Consider the following 22194-nt stretch of genomic DNA (forward strand, 5'->3'; position numbering starts at 1 on the left):
CAGCCCAGTACTGCCCTTTGTTTGGATTTCACAACTGTCTACAAGGCACTCTTGTACAGCGGGAAACTCCTGGGGCAGAAAATTCACTGGATTACTCTAGAGTACTTTCTTCAGCCAGATCAGACCTGTCAGTGCCCTTTACCACATGATTGCATGAAATTTGGACAGGACCAAAGGAAAGAGTGTCAGGAGTGAAGAAAGGTAACAGCCTAAGCGTCAGCACTTCTAAGGAAATAAATGTCCATCAATCCACACCCTGGATGTCACTAATTTACGTTACAAAGTACAAAGGCAGAAGTTAGTTTGAGTCTGCTACTTGTGAACTATTATCCTGACCTATTTTTAGTGTAATTTTTAAAAAAAATTAGAGCACCTTTCTGAGGAAGAAAACAAACTGGTTTTCAGGGCTTCCTTATAAATACATCACAGGAATGGCAACAAGTTCACAAGCCCAGCTTGAAATGTAAGCATTCATTGTAAACATTTTCTTGAACTCCTCTTCTGAGGAAGCCCAGTGGTGTCCCTCACAATAAGTGATGAGCTTGTCAGCAGGGTTGAAATGTGGTGATGAAGAGGATTTGGTCAGAGCTATGGGATGCATTTTACTGACTGTGCCACCCTCCCAGGTGGCTTCTTGGGAACATGGCCCCCTCTTCTCCCCCCTGAATGATGACCTCCAGCTAGGAGAATGTTGTTCACATCTCCATTTTCCCTAAGCCCTGAGATAATATCTCAAGGAAGTAAATGCACGTAGTCACATACCTTGAGTCACACACCTATCTAGAATAAATAAGCTTTTGGTGACAGCCAAGGCACAAGGATGCATTAAACTATGCAGAACCACTGTGCTGTTTCAGTGACTTCTACAAGAAATTTGGGACTGAGTGAATTAATAATTGATGTCAGTTAATAATGAGCAATACACAAATGTGGTAGTAGTGGTGAGACTTCAGCTCCAGCATTAGGAGCATGGAGAAACAAGGGAGGGCTCTCAGCTGGATGTCTGTATGTGGAAGTATAATTTCCTCTGTTCCTGTCACCATTCCCCCACCCAGTCACTGGCTTAGGACTCTTATACATGTACATTTCTCAGTCCCATAGATAAGTCAGGTGTCTGATTCCTCAGCAGATTGCATACTGATACTTCAGCAGTCTTCATTCCAGCCAGGGGAAAAACACAACTTTTGCATGCTGTATTGTCAGTCAAGGAAGCTGAAACTTCCCCCTTTTCTCCATGTGTTTCACTTCTGATACCAGTTCTGTTCCCTTCTGTTACCCTGCCAGTCTGTCTTGCCTAGCTTCCTGGCCCCATCCTTTGCAGGTACAGCTGAGGGGAAGACAACACAAAAGTGTTTAAAAGCTTTCTTGCATGCAAGTTATGCAGAATTGGCAGGTAAGTACTTTCAGAACCTCACAGATTGTTAAATAATTCTAGATAAGTATTTCCCAGCTGGGATGTGCATGCACTGGGCACTGCACTGCTCTGTCCCTGGAGCTCTCCTGTACTGTCTTGTGCCTGTTACCCTCACCTGCAGGATCCCCAGAGGAACCGTGTGTACCAGTGGCAAGGGGTGGAACTAGAAACAGGCTTTACACAACTCTCCTTCCCCCTCACCTCGGATCCCATCCAAGGCTTCTACAAAATAGTTGTGCAGAAGAGCTTCTCATCCCATGTGGAGCACTCCTTCAGCGTGGAGGAATTCGGTAAGGAGAGGAATTTGACAGTAATGCCTTTTACTGTGACCACTCAAATTGGAATTTCCTGGGAACAACATGGAGAAGGGATGGACGGAATATAACAGCAATGGGGTTCATAGGGACTGAGCCAGAAAGCGCCAAGTATCAAAAGTGATTGCTGACTTTACAGCATCTCTGCAATCTGTCCAAGTTTGTATTTGCTCAAAGTGCTCTGGGGAGCACAGGACATGCCAGAATTCCTGTGTGTGGCTTGTGGCACCAATTTCAGCTGGCTTTGTCTCAGTTGATTCCAGTCCAGCAGCTTGTTGCAAGTAGCACTAGATATGAACGTAAGAGATGAAAATATTTTGGTGGCTCTATTTTGCTTTTCTCATCATCTGCATAAGGCCTCTTTCTCCACTCGTAGTCCTCTCTATTTTTGCTCTTCCTTGTTTCTGTGAAAGCTTAGAAAACATGTTTAGTAGAAAAATTATGATTAAAAAAAATCCATGAATGTTACAAAAAGACTGCTAGGAGAGACTGAGTAAGAAGAAATATGCTGCTGCAGGGAGCCTTTTAACCCTCAGCTCTCTAACAAAGCTTCTTGGGTGATCCTGGATGTGTATTCTGACCATAGATGTGTATTCTGACATAGTGAACATTTGAGAAGGCTGATTGGCCAGTGCTTCACACTCTCAGGCTCTCCACTGACTCTGCATGAAGACCAGATGTTTATTCCAGAAAAAGCAGATCCATTGATCAAGACCTGCTGTTTCTGTAATATGCAGCCCATAGATTGCCATTGAAGTCCATGGGAGCTTATTTGGTTTCGAGTCAGGCATGGTAAATAATTTGACCACAAACCAGGCTATAGGCTTCAGTCTGCCATGGTGACAGATGGCCTGTTCCTTCTCCCACAAAGACCATCCTGAATGCCCCACAAAATCAATGTTAAGTCCCGTTGTTAGCCTCCTCCTAACCTGATTTTTCTTTCCTTTGTCCTTTAGTCTTTTTCTTATGAATCTCTCCTATTCCTATTTCTCTTACAGTCTTTGAGGAAATGTTCCCTGGGGTTGAAACACTGAGCCTTGCCTCCCATCTTAGAGACAAATTTATGTCTAAACTATATATAACCCAGGGTTATTTTGCATTCCCTGGATGTGCACCCACTCTGCTGTTATTTCCTTGTGCTGTGAAAAAACCCTCAGCTGCACCACCTGAAAGCAGGACATTACATGCTTCAGTCCAGTCCTGGGCATGAGGAGTTGGAGGTGTAGGGCTGCAGGATGCAATATGGGAAGAGGGATGTAACTTAATGCTCAGGAGCAAAGGATGTATTTTACTTGTGCCCCTTTATATTGGGCTTTAGTGCTGCCTTTTCCACTTGAAAATATATATCTGAGAGTCTGTGGCTAGATTCACTTGAACTCTCTGGGTATGCAGGACAATATCCCACAGTGCATCTTAGTGAGCCTAGGGGCAGCTCTGGATCTCCAGAACAGCAAGAACCAGCCAAGCGAATCAGTGATCTGGGGCATTTCAATGTGGTAAATTACAAAGGTGGTGAATGTGCTGCTCCAAATCCCACGCTGCAAATTATGCATTATGAAGACATCACCCAGGACCAGTGTGCCCTCATGAATGGACACAGGTGAGGGATTTGCTCAACTCTCTGGTGCCACATAAGCCTCTGCTGCCAATAAGGCAAGGTATGAGTTACAGATTTCCTTAGTTGCCTTTGAACCCAAACAGTGGTGAAGGCTGAGAAAACCTATGAAAGGGGTAGAGATCTATACTGAAGACCACAGAGAGGTTCATATGAAGAGGATCCTGCTTGGGCTGCTGTGTAGTAAACAACTCTTATTCACTCTTCTCATACCAGACTTTCTCTCTTCCATCTAGTGCTGCCCAGGTTCGAGGTCCTGGTGAAGGTCCCAGAGATGATCACTATTAAGGACAACGAGCTTCCAGTGTCTGTCTGTGGTCTGTGAGTCACAGAACTCCTGTAAATCTCTCTTGCTTATCCTTCACTCTTGGTCCTTTTTGCTGAGGACCAAAAGAAGTGCTCGGGAAGGGTTTTTAAACTTTTCCCAGGCATATAGTGAACACTTATTTAATTCTGTCAGATCTGAACCTGCTGCTTGGCCTGAACAGTCAAAGTGAAGGGTCTTCCTTGTGTTCCTTGAAAGATCATAACAAACAAATCTGCATCTTTCTTTTCCCAGTTTATTTCACATTTTCTCTTTCTGGCTTTACTTTTCTTCAGTTAGAGCTTCTCTGCCAATGCTGAACCCTCAAATACTCCAATATGCCAGATCAGACATCATTTAAATTGGTGATGCTAACCCATTGTTCTCATTTTTAACTCATAAATCTCTCCTTCTGAGTACTGGTTGTCTTTCCATTTCTTCATTGAATCCTGAGCAGTTTGTAATACACAAATGGTCCTGGCTGAAATAATTTTCTAAAGTCAACCTTTTTCTGCAGAGACGTCCCACCTAGAACAGGATGAATGTATCTTCCATGGATAATGGAAGAATCTCACCATGGAAGTGATGGAAATCATTGAAATGTCAGATTAGTCATCCTTTCAGAAGTATTAGGAAATCATCCACAGAGGTCTTTAAGGAGATGTGTCTGTGTGACTGTAACTGACTGTCTCTCTATCTGATACATTGTTTAACACACTGTGATTAGGTACACATATGGGAAGCCTGTTCCTGGTTTGGTGAATGTCCAAGTATGCCGGAAATTTTCCCAGTCTGCTTCAAGTTGTTACGGAAAAGAAACAGAATCTGTGTGTGAAGAATTCACTAGGCGGGTGAGTCCCAAGATCAAAATGTGGATATTTTTCTGAAGGTTAGTGAGCAATGTTGTCTCAAGAAAGATCAAATATGTTGGGAGAGAGTAGGACATCAGAGATAGCATTCTCTCCAGGGAGAAGCAGAGAATCTCAGAAGAAGGCATTCCTAACAGAGGGATCATTAAACTGGAAACAGAACTGATGATGAAAACCTGAGCCCATTGAAGCTAGTGACAGCCATGAGGTCTTTGGCATTGTTCCACAAACTGAGAAAAGAATCTTTGAAGGAATTTTCTAACTGTGAGAGGGACTGACTGTGAGCAAGGAGCAAAGATGAGGAGAAAACAAGAAGGCTGTATAGAGAACAAGGAATAAAGATAAGGTTGTATTGTATATGGGTCAAGTACAGGAGAAAGAGGAACATCATAAAGAGAGAAGACAATGGAAGAAACAGGAAGAAAAACAGAACTAAGGCAGGAGGGAATTAACAAGGAAACCAGTGTGGGCCTTGGAAAACTGTGTGTCAGGTACCTCACAGAACACAGAAAATATGTGGATGAAACACTAGGAAACAGGTTGAACACACATTCTTGGAGACAACTCTTAAAGAAATTCTGGAACTTCAGAATAGAAGTTAAGCATGTTGGGTCTGGGGTATCTATTTTCATTCCTCAAGGCACAGACTTTGTTCACAGAATTTCAATTTGCTCTTCAATCCCTCGCTTAGGCAGATGTTCATGGGTGTGTTTCTGGTGTGGTGAGGACCAAGGTGTTTCAGCTCCTACGCAAGGGATATGAGATGAGCATTGATGTACGAGGCAAAATCACAGAAGATGGCACAGGTACGTAGGACATGAGGAAGGCAAAGTTATGGCAGGCCTACATAACTGGCAAACGTGGAAGGTGGCATAAGATGACTAGAAATTCATTCATAATCCCTCTTTACTGTGTTCTGTCTCAGGAATAGAGATGACTGGAACAGGCTCCTGTGGTATCACATCCACCATGAGCAAAATCCGTTTTGACCTGTTGGACTATGTGTACAAACCAGGAATCCCACTCTTTGGGATGGTAGGGAACTTCTGAGACCCTGGGCAATGAGTGGCACAGCAAACACACAAGTGCACAATCCCATCAGGTGGAGTCGTGGGGTGTGTGGGTTACATGGTTCAAGAGGCAGGTGATATGTGGTGGAGGTCCCAAATGAAGCTGGCCGGGAAAACTAAAACTACTGAGGAACTTAGGATCCCAATAGATCATTACCATGGGCTGATCAGGTTGTTTTGCTGAGAATTTTCTCAGTTGTTCCCTCAGACACCTCAGGGGATGCCTCACACATTTCCACATTCTTTTCCTTTGTTCTTCTCTATCAAGAAATATCATGCCTGGCAAGGAGGAAAAGAGGGAAGAGGATGTATTACTTGGGAATTGTTTTTTCTTGCTAGTCTAAAACCTGAAGTTTGTTATTGCTTTGTTAGGTGAAGCTGGTCGATGGCACTGATGCTCCACTTGCCAATGAAACCATCACGATTACTGTGGGTGGAAACAAGTACAAAGGGAATTACACTACAGATGAGCAGGGACAATCCTGGTTTTCCATAGACACTACCAGCTTCACAGAACTCTCCCTGGAAATCCGAGTGAGTGGCAGAGACAGGGGTAAGCCTCTGTCTTTCTCTTCAACAGGGGAAATGTCTGTCCATGGATTATCAGTCTTTTCTGACAATTGCAAAGTAAGGCGAGTTTCTTGGTGGGTCACCTCACTTCTCTGTGTCTTCTCTGCATGTTATTCACAATCTCCTAAGAATGCAAAATACAGAACATATCCAGAGTTTTTCTGTGGACTTTTATGTGACTTTATACCTGATTTTGTTTGGCTATGAACCTTTTATTCTTTCTTCTCAGGCAGAGCATAAACCTGAGCTGAACTGTTATGACAGTGACTGGATGACACCGTCCTATGAGCATAGGACGCGCAGAGTAACTCGCTCTTACTCCCTCAGTAAGAGCTTCCTCAAAATTGAGCCAAAGCCTGAGACATTAAGTTGTGGCTCCTCAGCAGAGGTCCAGGTGCACTATATCTTCACACCAGAGGCCATAGGGGACCAGAAGAAAATTGTCATTTATTATTTGGTAAGACATATTTGGAGTTACTTTGATCTACAGCCACAGAAATTACTGTGTAACCTCTAGCTATGTTCCATGGTAAGCAAGAGCACTGCTGTATGGCCAGTAATGATGGAGAGCATTTGAAATGGAAAGCGTGGCCTGCAACAGTGCAATCTAAATACACTTTGCTAGTGTTTCTCTTTTCTCTGTCGTCCGTGTGCAGAATTTTGGGAGACCACAGTAATTGGAACAGACTGTAACATGCTGGCATTAAGAACTATGAATTTGTTCATTTTGGGGATCAAAGAAGAGAGACTAATTGAACTGTGCCCAAACAGTGACATGTCAGTCTCTCTTGGGAGAACAGGAAGATTCAAATGAATATCCAAATGTCTTCTCCCTAAATTTGTTTTTCTGGTTATCCCATTTAATGACACTAGCAGAGAAGACAAGAGTAGCTTTGGGAAAAATAAAATATGAGTAGAACAGACACTTCATTTCTGATGGACTGCACAGAACATCAGGGGACTTAGACTGATAGTCAAAAATGGAAATAGAAACCTGTGATAGAGATGTCTATGTCCTTCTTTTCAAGACTTCTAACAATTCATGGAAGGACAAGATACCTGCTTATCCCAGTTGCCTGGGAAAATTGATTTTAGGATGTACATACAGCGGGTAAACAAACAGTGAGATAATCTTCAGTTTTACAGATGTGGATCTCACATCATGAAATTAAAATATGGTATTGTGGAATAAATAATCAAAATCAGTCCATATCAAAAGTAACTGAATAAAAAGCATTTTTGACTGTGCAAAAGGAATCTTGTTCTAGAAATGAGGGAATTACAGCAAGAATTTAGACTATTGCTTACTACCTGACTTCAGGTACCTTTTTCAAACTCTTATTCTTTGCATCCTGTGGTCTTCTGTCCCAGCTTTGTGCAGTTATAAAACTAATTCTGGTGAAATTTTTCTTCATACTGTTTCATAATGCAGCTGGGAGAGGAATGAGACTTTTTGACCTCCAGTCCATTCCAAATTGTTAGAAATGTGCAGATGACTCCCAGATTTATGTGTGGTTAGAGGCAAAATGCATTTGAACCTGATCTATATATGTAATATGTACAAAAGCAAAGATAAGTATGATCAATGTGGTCCTCCTAGGAGCAAATATTTCTGTCTCCAAATAACCAGTAAATTCCAGCCTGGCACTTGCTTAGCATCTTCTTGGTATTGCTCACACTCTTACAATTAACCCAATGAAGATTCCTTCTCCTGCCTTTCAACACTGTGACAACAATTCGAGGAAGATTTCTCTGTTACACAGGTGATGGCCAAGGGACAAATCGTATTAGCTGACACCTATGATCTGAATGTGAATCCTGGAGATGGTGAGCAGATCTATGCCTTTTTAGCGTTCTGATTCTAATTTGGAGCAGGGGGAATATAGATAAGTTACTTCAATTTAAGCACTGAATTTATCATTTCATTCAAACTTTGCACGTAATGTTTGAATTTTCAAAATTAAGCCTTTTTAGATGGCGTGGCTTTGGTTAGTTTTGTTTGCTCTGAGTTTCAACAGGTGCTATTTTTTAATGACAAAATCTTAGAATATTCAACCAAAAATAAGTATAATGTTTTGGCCATTTCCTAAAACTAGCACTTTCTGATGGCCACTCTACCCTATTCTGATTCTGGATGTTTACCAGTGCTGTGAGACTCATGCATACAAGAAGTAGGAAGAGCGTGCCTCCATTTCTTTGTCTCTCTCATTTCCCCTATTTTTTGTATTGTTCCTGCCTTGTAAGCATGCAAACACATGCATATCTATATTCTAATCAACACATTTAAATTTATTCACATAAATGTCCAAGGATTACACATTTCAGTACCAGAGACAGGCTGTGATGCAACTTTAAATGTCTTTTGAAAATGAGAAGAGGGAGACATTTTTTAAGTCTGTGAGAAGGAGTTGCACTGCAGTGGATATAAACAGATTATGGCAGTAAAAGATCTCGTGTACTATAAAAAGTTCTGTATCCTCACTAGGAGCAGTGACTGAACTCCCATGCAGGCTGGTACTAAGGGATGTTCTGTCACCTTGTCTGGATTGTGACATAAAGCTCAGGCCCTGATAGAGTTTACCAGTACAAAGGGGCATTTTCTACTGTGTTTGGAGCAATAGTTTGGTGTTCCAGATAAGTGCTTGCTTAGTAGTAACTTTGCCAAGTTATTCTTTCAGCCATTCTGCAACCTTGATTTCTGTCACTCTTTGCAACAGTCATGTTTTATTTTTTTTCCTCAACTATTTTTTTTGTAGATCTTGGAGCCTGAGGGGAAAAAAGGGTTGGGAGCATCAAGAAATTACGCCATATGTTAACTGGGGAGAATCTAGAAGGCAGGGAGAGGCCCTCCAAACTCAAGTGCTTTGTCAATTCACAATCAGTCTTTAAATGCAGGTGTCTTCAGTAGCAGCCATAAGTTTTAGTCATGTGTCAGTTTGCCAGCCCCTGATAATTAAAAATATTCATCAGGGGTAGACTTGACTTTTTTTATCTGGGGGAGGCAAATGCATATACTGGAACCCCTTGCATATTGAATAGCCTTTTACTCTCTCTGTTAGCTTACGGGACATTTCGGTTGAGCTTCTCTGTTGAGGCAGCAATTGCTCCTGTGGCACAGATGCTTGTGTACACCACTTCACCCAGTGGGGAAGTCATTGCCAGTTCACAGGATTTCCAGGTTGAAATGTGCCTCCCCAATAAAGTGAGTACAAGTCATGGTTTATGCAATCCATGTTTGTCTTGTGGACAGCAGCTCAGTTTAGATTTCCAGAATGAAGGCAGAATTCACAATGGGTTCATGAAATGTTCTGACCAGATGTTGACTGAGGATTGGTGACCAAAATAAGCTACAAAGTTATGAAAATAAAAAAAAAGGGGAGTAAGACAGAAACAAAAAGAGAATCACTCATCCCTATTAATTACATTTATTAATTACATTGATCAAAGATGAATATCCATTAGACACTAGCTGACTTCAGTTCACACAGCTAGAAGAGTCAGAATAATAATGTAACAGTGTCTGGAAAAGTGGATGCTTGAACTTCCTTTTCGATTTGCAGGTGAGATTGAGTTTTGCACCCAAGGAAGGTCTTCCTTCTTCCAACACACATCTGCAACTCCACACCTCTCCAAGATCCCTGTGTGCCCTTCGTGCAGTGGACAAGAGTGTTCTCCTTATGAAGCCTGAAAATGAGCTTTCTCCCAGCTCTGTGAGTTCTGGCTACTTTTGGTAATGAGCAAGTACAAGAACCAAGCAAGCACTCACTAACAGCACTATAGACACGGGGCTATGTATTTTTACAGTTGCATTCCTTACACTTGCTTTTTAGAAGCTGGCATTTACCAGTGGAGTGTTAGGTTGTTTCTGTCCCTGTAAGTGGTGACCTGCTGCATTGTTCCCTGTTATTTGCATTTCTCCAGGTGTATAATCTTCTCCCAGTGAAGGAGAGCCAGGGTTACAGCTTCAGGGAATACTACTTGGAAGAAGACAACGTCAATCCATGTGTATCGCTTGACAATCTGTCATTAAATGGATTTCTCTACATACCCATTTCTTCTGATGGCGAAGGGGATGCCTATGACATTCTCAAAGTAAGCACCAGCCTTTCACTTTTCTCTTTTGTTCCCTTTTTTAATTCAGTCTCCTCTCTTCTTCTCACCTGCCCTGAAGGGCTTTTTAATAAAAAAATAAGCTCATTTGCTGTAAACTCGCTCATGTTTGTATGCAAGAAAATAACCAGGCTCAGTTCCCACATCTACTTAGCCCATAAACAGCAACTGAGTCCTTTTCTAAACCATTAAAGCTTTGAAAGGTCTCCTCATAGTACAGACACCTACAAAAGGGCTTGGATAAGGAAACAGTCCTGAGAAATTACCTCTAGTGCCATAATATTAGAAACTCCTCATTCACTCATGTTTTCTTTCTCTGGTTTAAATAGGTCTTTATTAAAGTGTCAGTTAATTTGATAACCCACAAATCCACGCGTATCCCCTCAAAGTGTCCTGCACAAGTACCCTCCCTCCAGTGCATTTCACACAGACCATTTTCATGCAGGCAGCTGTCCCCAGGGTAGGCCTGTGGCCTTACTTTTCCATCTGATCATACCAGGATTTAGCCTTAGTATGAGAATAACATGATAGAGACTCCACATCTGTGTCAAACCAGCCTATCTGGAATTTACACACAAGTCTTTGTTATTCTGATCAATACCAGACTTAGGTACATCCATTTTTGACATACTAAATAAAGTTTATTTTCAAACAATTTTTTGCATATTTTTTGTTCTTCTTTCTCTTTGTTTACTAGGAATTGGGCTTAAAAGTCTTCACTAGCAGCAAGATCCATAAGCCTGAACTCTGCGAGCATTACCCAGAACACATGATGGAAAGGAGTTACAGTGGTTCTAGTACCTTCTTGGTTTTACCTCTCACACAACCTCCTAAAATTTACCACCCTGTCTCTTTCCTTCCCTCTTTGAATCTTTGAATATTAATTACACAGGCAGATCTGATTCAGATATGCTGATCTAATTCAGGATCCTTCCCTTCTGGACCTAGTCCTGAAATATGAAACTGATTCACCTCTGCCTGCATCTTCCCAGGCAGCCAGATGTGCCTGGCTAGAACTGTGTGTGCTTGGTGACTCCCATGCCAGCCCCTACAGCAGCAGAGGGCTTGTAGGCAATAAAGGAGTTTTTCAGCACAGAGTAACAGAGTTTTCTTCCCATCAGACCTGAGTCCAGCTATGAAAACCTAAAAAAGGAGCATCTGCTTCTAGGCAGCCACATTCTAGCAAAAGCTAGAGGAACAACTAGGGTGAAAGTGGGCCAAGACAAATGAGAAGGTGGTACAATCCCATGGGTCAGTATTTTACCACTGGGGGCTGAGAAATTTGGTTCTGTTCCCAGTTTCCCCATTTACATGACTATAAGGGGCTAGGTAGGTCACGTCACTTCTCTGCACGTTCAGTGACTGTGAAGATAGAATGATATTGCTTTTTATTGCTTGTTTTCGTAAACAGATCTGAGATTGGAAAGACTATATAAAAGACTCACCTATATCACTTCCAGTTACTTTTATGGTGCAGTACCCCAGCTCCAATTAAACAATTGTAGCTTTTGGTCCAGTGACAGCTTCTAGCCTCCTACTCATAAGGATCAGATCTTTGGTTTTGACAAATGGAGGATTTGTCATCAGAGTATGGCTCAAGACAGCTGTCTGCTTTGAGAAGATGTAAAGTCTTCTAGGCCTCCTGGAAAACCCTTTCATAAGGCATAACAGTATGCAACACTGTGAGATGGCCAGAGATGTAAAGACCCATGTTCATTTTTAAAAAATTCCTAGATGGAGGGCTAAATGTGGCTTCTGTTTCTGGTCACGTATAAATGCAATCAATTCTTCAACCAGATTATTAAACTCTATGCCATGATAATATTTGGGGACAGTAAGCTTCACATTTGATTCTGCATTGCTATAAAAATATATCCTCATATCATCATGCATGGTTCTTTTGGCACTGAGGGGTTTGCTGGCAGCGTGGGAAGAATGCTCAACTCCATCCAATCTTTGTAAGAAGAGTAGCAACATTAAGAAAAAATTAAATACTGAGATGGCAACAGAGAAATTTATGTTTCTAGTAGCCAAGATGTCAAAGCTGTTCTTTCCATTTTAAAATTTGACCTAAGAATAGCAACTACCTGGAGGGAAAGTAGTTGTTCTGGTTTAGAATGGAGTTTGACACATATTTCTTTTCTTCCTGTCCTTGAATAATTTTGCTAGTCTCTGCAATGAATCTGCATGGAGAATTGAGTTATGGCATGGCAGAAGATATGGTTGATGGCAATCCAATGGAGACTGTCCGGAAGTACTTCCCTGAGACATGGATCTGGGACATAGTTTCAGTGAAGTAAGTGTTCAAGAGAATGTAGAGTGTGGTCACTAGGCCAAAACCTTGAACTAGGTTAAAGTCTCAGTGGATGTATCAGTATTTCAGTGAGAGGAGTATTTCTAGCAGACAGAGGGATTTTTTAAGGACATTAAGTAATAATAAGCTTTAGAGGAACATGCAAAAGCCAGTGCCTATATCCCAGCTGGGCAGGGGTTTGCTGTCAGCAGATATTGCTCAGTAGGAGAATAGATGAACACCAGAATACAACTGAAATCTTGTTCTCTGTCCCTCACCAGCTCTGAGGGAAAAGCTGATCTAGAAGTGACCATCCCTGACACCATCACTGAGTGGAAAGCCAATGCATTCTGCACTTCAGCAGGCTCAGGCTTTGGCCTGTCCCCGACAGTGTCCCTCAGAGCCTTCCAGCCCTTCTTTGTCGAGCTCACCATGCCCTACTCTGTGGTGCGTGGGGAGTCCTTCACGCTGAAAGCCACCGTTTTCAACTACCTGCCTGCCTGCATCAGGGTAAGGGATGTTCTCAGCTTTGCTCAGCCTAACGGCCATGGGAGACTGCAGTGGGCCTTTTTCTACCAGGTGTTCCAAGCCAGATGACTGATCTGCAAATGTAATTTCATATATGTGTACGTATGTACAAATCCTTGTTGCATTCAATGAAATGTGTTTTCCTGTCAAAGTTTTGAAAGCTGCATTTATTTAGAGCCTGAAGCTCTGCTACTGAGATCCCCAGACTTGTCATCACAAATTTATGTCACTGTTCTACAGAAATAGGGAACCTGGGTTCTTCACAGGTCATAGAATCATTGCATGCACAAATGGAAATTCCAGGTTCACCAGGGTGGATATTACATTCAGCCTTTAGTCTCATCTCTCAAAACTTCACAGAAGATTTGCTGGAATGTGCAGACATCCTGTAATTTGTTGCATCTGTCCCTAAAACACTGAGGAGAGCTATACAGCTTCACCACTCTTACCTGCATTTTTTTCTGACATAAAAAGGCAAGAGAAAATTTGGGAAGGGATTAGTACATAATCTCAATCACCTTTGCTTAGTTTTTTATAAACACAGATTTTTATTCTAAAAAGAATGAAGCTGAAACAAGGAGGTGTGCTTATTCAGCCATTCCAATGCACTCTCACTTATGTCCCTGTATTTCCTATTTTGTTTGCTATTTTCAGGCTCTTTATTCCATTTTTCCTTTTTCCTTATTTTCTTTTCTTTGTTCCCTTACTAGTTTCCCCACTGCTGGTGCTTTATCTCCTCACCTAACTAATCATGAGGGAGATCTTTAATTCCTGACACAACTGGTCTTTGCTACTCATTTTCCCAAAATCAATTTCCTTTCCAAAGATGCTGTTCTCTACAGTTACCTCCCTGATCTCCTACAATTGTACAAATTTCAGTCATTTCCTTCTTTACCAGGCAGCTCTTGCTCTGCAATACCCATAATAGGTAGCTCCACTACCCATTTCCATGTACTGCATTGTCTGCAATAACTCCAGCTTCTCAAACCTCACAACCCCTCTCTGTACAACTGGCAGGTCGGTGTGTCTCTGGCTGAATCTGCTGATTTCCTGGCTGTACCAGTGGGGAAACAGGAGGAATCCTACTGCATCTGCGTGAATGAAAGAAAAACTGTTGCTTGGGCAGTAACACCAAGATCTCTAGGTAAGAGACCAGATGATGAGAAGATACTGGGATCAGATAGCAGTGTATGGCACCAGATCTCTGGTGTGAGGAGCTAGGTGACTCCAAACCTGTTTGGAAGGATCTTGTCTATGTCAGAAGTCCAGCCCTGAGGTTGAGACACTACTCTGGGTGTAGTGTTTCCAGATCCTAAACAAACTATATGTTACAGGCCACGGCTTTCCCAACATTTTAATAGAAATCACAAATTCCCTTAAGGCATGCAAAGAACTCAGACATTCCAGCTGTGGAGCTGAGAATGTCATGTCTTAATGTGTTTGCATCTGAAATTGTATAATCAAAGCTTGCGTTCTCTGAAACCTCCCAGAAAAAGACCATTTGATTTATGAGACCTTCCCCTTCACTGCTCTTCATGCTGATGGACTAACACCTGCTTGGGTGCCCATCACAAAGGAGGTGATTTGGAAGGCTGCATCTGGATCAAGATAAAACCCTGTCTCAGATTTAGTTCTCCTCTTGGAAAAACTTCTCTATAATGCATCACAGAGTTCCCAGCACAAACACAAACCTGTATTTCCCTGGCTCTGCCTGGCAGGGCTGACTGACTCCTGTTTCCTCCAGGGCAGGTGGAGCTCTCAGTGACCACTGAGGCCCTAGAGAACCAGCAGCCCTGCGGGAACTACATTGTGGAGACCCCTGAGAAAGGGCGGAAGGACACGGTCATCAGACAGCTGCTGGTGGAGGTACGTGGGCTGCTCATTCTGGTGGCACAGAAAAATAGCAATAGTGACAGCCAGAGCTGCTGTGTGGTAAAGGTTTTCTGGTTTAGCTGTGAGAGCAGCAATAATGGCTTGTGGGACTCTTATTCTGCAAGCTGTAACAAGAGAAGCACTGATAAATGTAACACAGACCAATAGAGCCCATAAGTCATAATGCTGCCATCTCACAGTCAAAGCAGGGTCTTATATTACATGGAGGGACAGGAATAATAAGGCAGGCAATAATGACAGGTTTTTCCGAGACACATAATATCAGAGATAAATGAGAAATCCCTGTGTTTGCCTGTAATAAATCACAGGGAAAGGCTGTGAACAGAACACTAACCAGAAAGCTTATGCTTCACCTCCAGCCAGTACTCTGGAATATGGAAAAGTCACTGCAATCTGCAAATATTTCTAAACAAAACTACCATCAGTGAATACTTTTACCATCATTGACCATCATTTTACCTTCATGACTACCATCATTGAATGTTTTTATTACACCTCTAAGAATGTTTAAAACAGTGTAACTGACCTTTTATTTTTGCATTCTTTTTGTACACTTCCTTCTTAAGTAGTGTTTTGCAATGATAAAAACATAGCTTTTCACATGGTATGTTGCCAGTCATAAAATCAATCCTCAGATAAGATTTCCAGCAATGCTATTAGCAAACAAAAAGTACCAGCTTGTTGTATATGGAAATTTATATAATAATAAGTCCTCCTTACATTGCAGACATTCCAGTTTTCAGTAAGGCAGAGCTAGGATTAATGTAGCTTCAGGAAATGTTTTGCTAACTGGAATGTAATGTTGGAACAGTCCTATCTGCTAGGCTTGCTTTTTTTTTAACAAATTGATTTGAATGTATAATACATGAACAACTGTTTAACATTTCAGGAAATTTTCCTAATTTCACATATCCCTTCAGGAAAAAAGACTGTTTGTTTAGTTCTTTGAAGATACAGGGAGATAGAGCACTGTAAAGTCTTTTCTCACAGATGGCGGGGGAATGTAAATTACTGAACAAGTATTAGCGTTAGTTCTGTCAGGGTGTCTGAGAGATTGCTCATCCTATCCTGTTATTGTAATGTGGCAATTAATCTACAGCAAGCCCTGACACGATGGAATTGGAGATTAGCATCCAAGGCTGAACAATTAATTAGCAGGGGTGGATACAGTGCAACATGCTTGGGGTGAAGCTGCATTTTCTTGAGCACTTGGATGGCAATATTCCCTGTAGCAGGCAGTGCATCCCGGAGAGAGAGAGGAGTGTGCCAGAGGCCCCAGGGCATCTTCCTGCCCCTTGAGAATCCAAGCCTCATTGAGAGCACTTTGGGAAAAGGGATTTTTTTCACCCAGGAATTTCTCATCTGGAAAGGAAAATCTTCTAAACAATTACAGTTTGTATGTTTTCGTTTCCTGTTGGAAATCAAACAAAACAATGGATTTGTCATTTAGTTGCACATCAGAATGACTTACTGAAACAAGCAAGAAGGTGCTTTTTCAAACAAAAGCATTTAACTCTGTCACAGTTTATCCTAAAAACTTGTTCTTTTTTTCTTTTGTTTTTTCCCTGCACTTTTAATACTTTTCTGTCTTTTCATACTGAAGAACAAGAGGCATTGTATTCTGATTGTGAGAAAGTGAAGACAATAACACCATTGTTTACATGCTGGGGAAAAAAAATCAGCCAGCAAAACCTCGAAACCAGTATTGAAGCAATGGGAACTATCCAATTTAAAGGCTAAAAACTTGGTGCAGGGATCTCACTAAAACAAATTCTGACAAAAACCAGTTTTCTAGTAAACATTTGATTCCTGAGTTTTCTGCAAAATATTTTCACCCATCTCAACAGAAAAGATTCTTTTCTGACTTCAAAGACTAGACTAGAACTTATAAACACATTTAAATTTTGGTTGTTGTAGCATGTCACTTGCAGGTGCTTTGGAGTGCTCTAGCAGCCACCAGTCAAAGTTCTTGCATACATCTTCTCCCCATGTGCCAGACACTCAGCTATCACCACAGTGAGTGGCAACTCAGATGACCAGGTCCCACATCCCTGTTGATAACATTACCTTGCATGTTATTTCCATCACAACCTGTGAAGCTGCAGGGCCTCTCTCAGTAATAAAAAAGAAAAGAAAAGAAAGTGTATTACATTTCATACTTGTAATTAGCCATTATGTTACATTTCTCAATTATCCTCAGTTTTCCACATGGAGGAGAAAAATTTCTAGGAAATTTTCAAAGAGTGCCTTTTACTTCCCCTTTTGATATTTCTTCCTTTTCTTTGTTGCTGTTGTTTCTCATTTTTTTGCTTTTTTTTCCCTTGCCCTTTTCCCCAAGCCGGAAGGGACTGAAGCAGAAACCACATACAACTCTGTGCTCTGTGCATCTGGTAAGATTTTCCAAAACTTTCTTTGCTGAGGTAGAAACTAAAGACAAAGTTGGAATAAAAGGTTTGTGAGTGCTCCACTCTGATAAGAAAGGTGTAGGGATCTGATAAAATTGAACAAAGAAGATATACATTCAGCTGTTAGTGAAAACAGTTCTTCCTGTGAGAGAAGAGCTGAGAACATAACAATGTCTACAATTAGAGAGGGAGAAGCACATCTTTTAAGATATGAGGCTGGACAGGTCAATGCAAGGAGAGAGTATTTGGGATTTGATATGGTTATCTCTAATGCCTTTCATTTAACAGATTTAAAATCTGGACAAACCAGACTCTGCAGTAAACCAGGTCTGCCCACCAAAGCAGAAAAGGCCAGAAAAATCAGCTGGAAAAGGTGTCTTTGTCAGTCAAAACTGGTTGATGGTGCCATGTAGAAGTCCATGACAATCTGTGTATGAGGGTGATGCAGGCCCAATAAAAAATTTGCAAGATGGGAAACGTCATCAACAAAATTACAGATTAATGGATTTGTTGAAGTCAGGAAACCCCTCTTAAGGGGATAGTGTCTCACCCATGGATAGCTGCTACCCATGCATTGTAGATACATCTGGAATTGTAACCAAATTAATCTGCTTTTTATCCCAGAAGAGTCAGTGTCACAGACAGTCTCCTTGGCTCTCCCAGAGACTGTGGTGGATGGCTCAGCCAGAGCATATTTCTCAGTGCTAGGTAAGTGAAACCTCCTCAAAGTGTCTCATGCCATTTTGAAACACTGCCACTTCAGGCTGTGCTCAGTCTAATGGCCAATTCACATTGTGGATTGTCCCACTGCCCAGGTGACATCATGGGCACTGCCATGCAGAACCTGCACCAGCTCCTCCAGATGCCCTTTGGCTGTGGAGAGCAGAACATGGTCCTCTTTGCACCCAACATCTACGTCCTGGACTATCTGAACAAAACAGGGCAGCTGAGTGAGGAGATCAAATCCAAGGCCACTGGATACTTAGTGAGCGGTGAGCTTTTGCCTTTGTTCATCCCTTCCCTTGGCTACTGGATAAGGACACTGTTGGCCACTGGCCTGGATGATGTGTTGGAGGCTGTCTCTAGAAAGGAACAGGGTACTGGCAGGTGAGGGGTACAATACAGTATCTGTAAGAAGGAATCCTGTGCTCAGTTGGAGGTACAGGATAATAGACAGCAGCATCCAAACGGAACACAGAAAAAGTCCAGGGCTGGCAATAACTCAGGATTTCCCTCCATAGGAAAAGGGTTATATGAACTAAATAAATCAGACTATAACTATTAATCATAGCAGCTGCTTATGTAGATCTTGAATTCTCCTTAGGACTGTGGTGTGAAAGTACTGTTCACCTTTGATCAGGGCAGAATTTTACCACATTAGCTAGGGCATGATGACAGACACAGCATCAGTATATATGTACACAATGGGCATCTGCTGACTAGCAAGGGGTGCTTGTGACTCAGTTATTTTTGCAGGAAAATTGCATTTCCTCCAAAGAAAATTACCCTGTTTTCTGCATTCCTATCCTGTGTAAGACTCACATTTTTAATCAGTTCTCCTTTGGGAACCGTTCTCCCATTTCTCTCAAGTCTGGGATGCATTTATCTCTCCTCCTGAAGTCTTGGGCAGACAGCAGCAGTGGCCACAGATAGCCAGCTTTCAGGTGTTTTTGGAGACAGGAAGAGCACAAGAATAGAGATATTCAAAGCTGGGGGTTTCTATGAACTTCCTTTGTAATACTGAGCAGCACAGGTCACATCTGTGCCATAGCCAAGAGGGACAGTGTGTGCCATGTCTGCTGCATTTCCTTTGCATGGCTCCTTGAAAACCACTGTGGCAACTGAAATACATTTTCACTCTTCATTTCAGGGTATCAAAGGCAATTGAAGTACAAACACCGGGATGGTTCTTACAGCACCTTTGGGCCACGTTATGGGCAAGTTGGAAATACCTGGTAAGACTTCAGTACCTTTGGCTTTTCAGTTCTGTTTTTCATGTCCTCTTATTCCTCGGTGTTCTCTTGTGCTTGGGCATTGTGGCATTTGGAATGGAAGTGGAGATTAAGTTAAATGGGTCCTATGACCTCTGATGGATACAGGGTCTACTCAGGATGTCTTGGTTCCCTCTGTCACTTTCAGGCTCACAGCATTTGTCCTCAAGTCCTTTGCCCAGGCCCAGCCTCATATCTTCATAGAGGAGAAGCACATCCAGGATGCTTTGATCTGGCTTACTCAAAAGCAGAAGGAGAATGGCTGTTTCCGCAGTTCTGGGACGCTCCTGAACAATGCCATGAAGGTAAGAGGTCTGCCTGGTTGGCTCCACATGGGCTTTGTCAGGCTGGAACTTGGCCATAAGTCACTCTGGCATCAACAGAGTTATTTCAGCAATTGGGGTATGGGAGGGAGTGAGGAAATATATATGTGAGCTGTCATAGAAGCAGGAAGAAGTCAGCACCATCTTCTGGAGGACTAAGCATGAAAAAGAAGCCAGGGAGAATTTGTCCCTGCAGAATGTAGGTATGTAGCACAGGGAGAAGCCAGTGGCACTCTATAGGATCAACAAGTACTTCTGTGTTTCCCTGCAGGGTGGAGTGAATGACGAGGTCACACTGGCAGCCTACATCACTATTGCACTGCTGGAGATTCCTCTGCCTGTAACCGTACGTGTCTGCACCCCAACCTGAGCCACAGATAGTACTAACCTGACCCACTAGTATCCCCATGCCCAGATTATCAGGTCCCTTTACCTTTGGAAAGAAAAAATCCTGTCTGAGTAGTCTTTCCATTTAAGCCTGGACTGAAAGAATACCTTCCTCCATTTTCTTCCCCTGTCCCATTCCATATACACATTTCACTTAAGATTTTTTCTGAGTTCTTCTGTGGATGATAATGGATTTGCTCCATACAGCTTGGATTGAGAATGAGAAAAAATATTTAATTCTCTGAAGTGAGCCAAATAAGTTTTCTACACCTACAGAAATCTCCTCTGTTTCTTAGAATAGTACAACCCTTTTGAACCATTCTTGGCCCTATTGGGCAGATACAACACCACAGGTCTGTAAAAAAGGATGGCACTTTCAGGCATTCATTGTCATTTTCTCTACTTCTTCTAGATGGTTTTGTGGGAAATCCCCATCCTTAGGGCTTGAAGAATAAGGTATACCTATAAGGAATACCATCATGGCACTCTGTGGAAAGCCTAAAGCCTATTTAAGAGCATTGTGGGTTTGGTCATTGTGATCCCCTCACTTTGAGACACGGTAGTGGTGCAGGTAAAACTGGGAAATGAATCACAGCAGAAGGACTGCTGAGTCAGTGTGGTTGCCAGGCTGTTGTAAGCCCTCTGCTCCAAATGTAGTAGGCAATGTTCTGTGTCCAAAGTCTTTTCCTTTGTAGCAAGAACAAGCAAAAGGCATTATTTTGTCAGTAAGGTGACATGGATGGCACTAACTTCACCAGAAGAGCATTCTTTCTTTTTCATGTGTTGTGTTTAGAAGCCAAGTTCTCAGGCAGAACCATACTGGATAATGAGGATGTTTTCCAGCTCCCTGTCTGAGTGCAAAACTGCCACTGAATGTGAAGGAAGGGGTTTGTCACAATCTGAGTGGGGTATGGGGGCATTTCAGGTTAAGGTGCATGAACTAAGATTAGCACAGTCCTTAAGTAATTAAGGCACATACAGAGTATTTATATAAGTAAAATAAACCATATTAAACCCTGATAAAAACCTTAATAGCACTGTCCTTAGCATGTGTGTCACTACTGTCACATCTTGTCATTAGATTGCACTCCTCCCCAACATTTACCTTACAAACAGTAGTAGAGATAGACACAACCAATTTTGGTTTTATTCTTTGCTTTCTTAAAACCAGCTGAACTGCTTCTCCAATGGGGATCACAAAAGATTTCATCTTCCAGTACACACAGAGTGAAATTCAAAGCACAAAGCAACAGAAAAGCATGTATATTCCTTCTAGACCCTTTATTAAGCTGTAAATGTGCTCTTAGCTTTCAGGTCATGGCATGCTCTCCCTGCAGAGCTACTTTTTCAATTTTATAGCAGCTTTTCCATCACAAATGGGGATGCTGAAAGTTTGCTGAAAGTTTGTGGTGTAACAGTATCTGTAAGTCATAACAGCATGTAAAGTAGTTACATTTTACTTTGTTGTAGTGATTGGACTCTTAAACCAATACATGCATTGCTAATGTGAGCATCACAAAAAACATTCCAGAAAATACAAAAAACATACTTTTCTTTTTCTTCTGCAGAGATAGAGTTCACCAGCAAACTAGAATCTATATTACTTTCAGCAAGTGAAATTTTTTTGAAAATGCCCTGGAAAAGGGGAAACGAACAAAAAGGAAAGGATAGAGCAGAGGGTGAAAGCACGGAACAGTCTCAGGGTGATAGCTGGAGGAAGAAAGCAAGTGTTCTGTACACCTACGAGAAAGAATTTCAGAGAGCTCCACTTACCCCAGAACACAATCAGGCCAGGAATTCTCAAGAAAGAATTGGAACTCTGCTTCACAATCTTTAAATCAAACTGGGAAAAACCATTACTACAAGACATGTTAAAGAAAAGGAGATTCAAGATAAGGAACAGCCTTTAGCTGCCCATTTGTTCTGAGAATTATTAGGCCTGAAGGGAAGGGATACACAATGGTAAAACCTTTGTCAGGCCAGAGAGTGGGATGTTAAGGATCCACAGGTACTATCCTATGCCTGTTGTTCCAAGATGGAGTTCAGTACAATCACCTCTAGCTCAGTATCTCTCTCCTTCCAGCACTCAGTGGTGCGGAATGCTCTGT

The 22194-nt window shown here is 41.9% G+C and overlaps 1 protein-coding gene across 1 annotated transcript in view; it reads left to right on the plus strand.

Moving 5' to 3' along the window:
* LOC120498418 (alpha-2-macroglobulin-like) overlaps positions 1 to 22190 on the plus strand; it is a gene marked incomplete at its 3' end in the record, with an annotated part of 30046 nt that extends 7856 nt beyond the window's left edge. Inside the window, exons 6-28 of the mRNA XM_039701098.1 lie at positions 1536 to 1704; positions 3580 to 3664; positions 4375 to 4498; positions 5208 to 5322; positions 5442 to 5551; positions 5959 to 6120; positions 6386 to 6613; positions 7920 to 7983; positions 9216 to 9358; positions 9717 to 9866; positions 10078 to 10248; positions 10964 to 11063; positions 12436 to 12562; positions 12841 to 13069; positions 14105 to 14231; positions 14832 to 14953; positions 17319 to 17370; positions 18010 to 18093; positions 18201 to 18377; positions 19256 to 19340; positions 19525 to 19681; positions 19971 to 20045; positions 22170 to 22190. Coding sequence (XP_039557032.1) covers positions 1536 to 1704; positions 3580 to 3664; positions 4375 to 4498; positions 5208 to 5322; positions 5442 to 5551; positions 5959 to 6120; positions 6386 to 6613; positions 7920 to 7983; positions 9216 to 9358; positions 9717 to 9866; positions 10078 to 10248; positions 10964 to 11063; positions 12436 to 12562; positions 12841 to 13069; positions 14105 to 14231; positions 14832 to 14953; positions 17319 to 17370; positions 18010 to 18093; positions 18201 to 18377; positions 19256 to 19340; positions 19525 to 19681; positions 19971 to 20045; positions 22170 to 22190 — 2877 coding nt within the window. The remainder of the gene's footprint in view (positions 1 to 1535; positions 1705 to 3579; positions 3665 to 4374; positions 4499 to 5207; positions 5323 to 5441; positions 5552 to 5958; positions 6121 to 6385; positions 6614 to 7919; positions 7984 to 9215; positions 9359 to 9716; positions 9867 to 10077; positions 10249 to 10963; positions 11064 to 12435; positions 12563 to 12840; positions 13070 to 14104; positions 14232 to 14831; positions 14954 to 17318; positions 17371 to 18009; positions 18094 to 18200; positions 18378 to 19255; positions 19341 to 19524; positions 19682 to 19970; positions 20046 to 22169) is intronic.
* Positions 22191 to 22194: the final 4 nt, after the last annotated feature.

This window comes from Passer montanus, unplaced genomic scaffold, assembly GCF_014805655.1.
Source record: "Passer montanus isolate IOZ18808 unplaced genomic scaffold, ASM1480565v1 scaffold149, whole genome shotgun sequence".
Taxonomy (NCBI): Eukaryota; Metazoa; Chordata; class Aves; order Passeriformes; family Passeridae; genus Passer; species Passer montanus.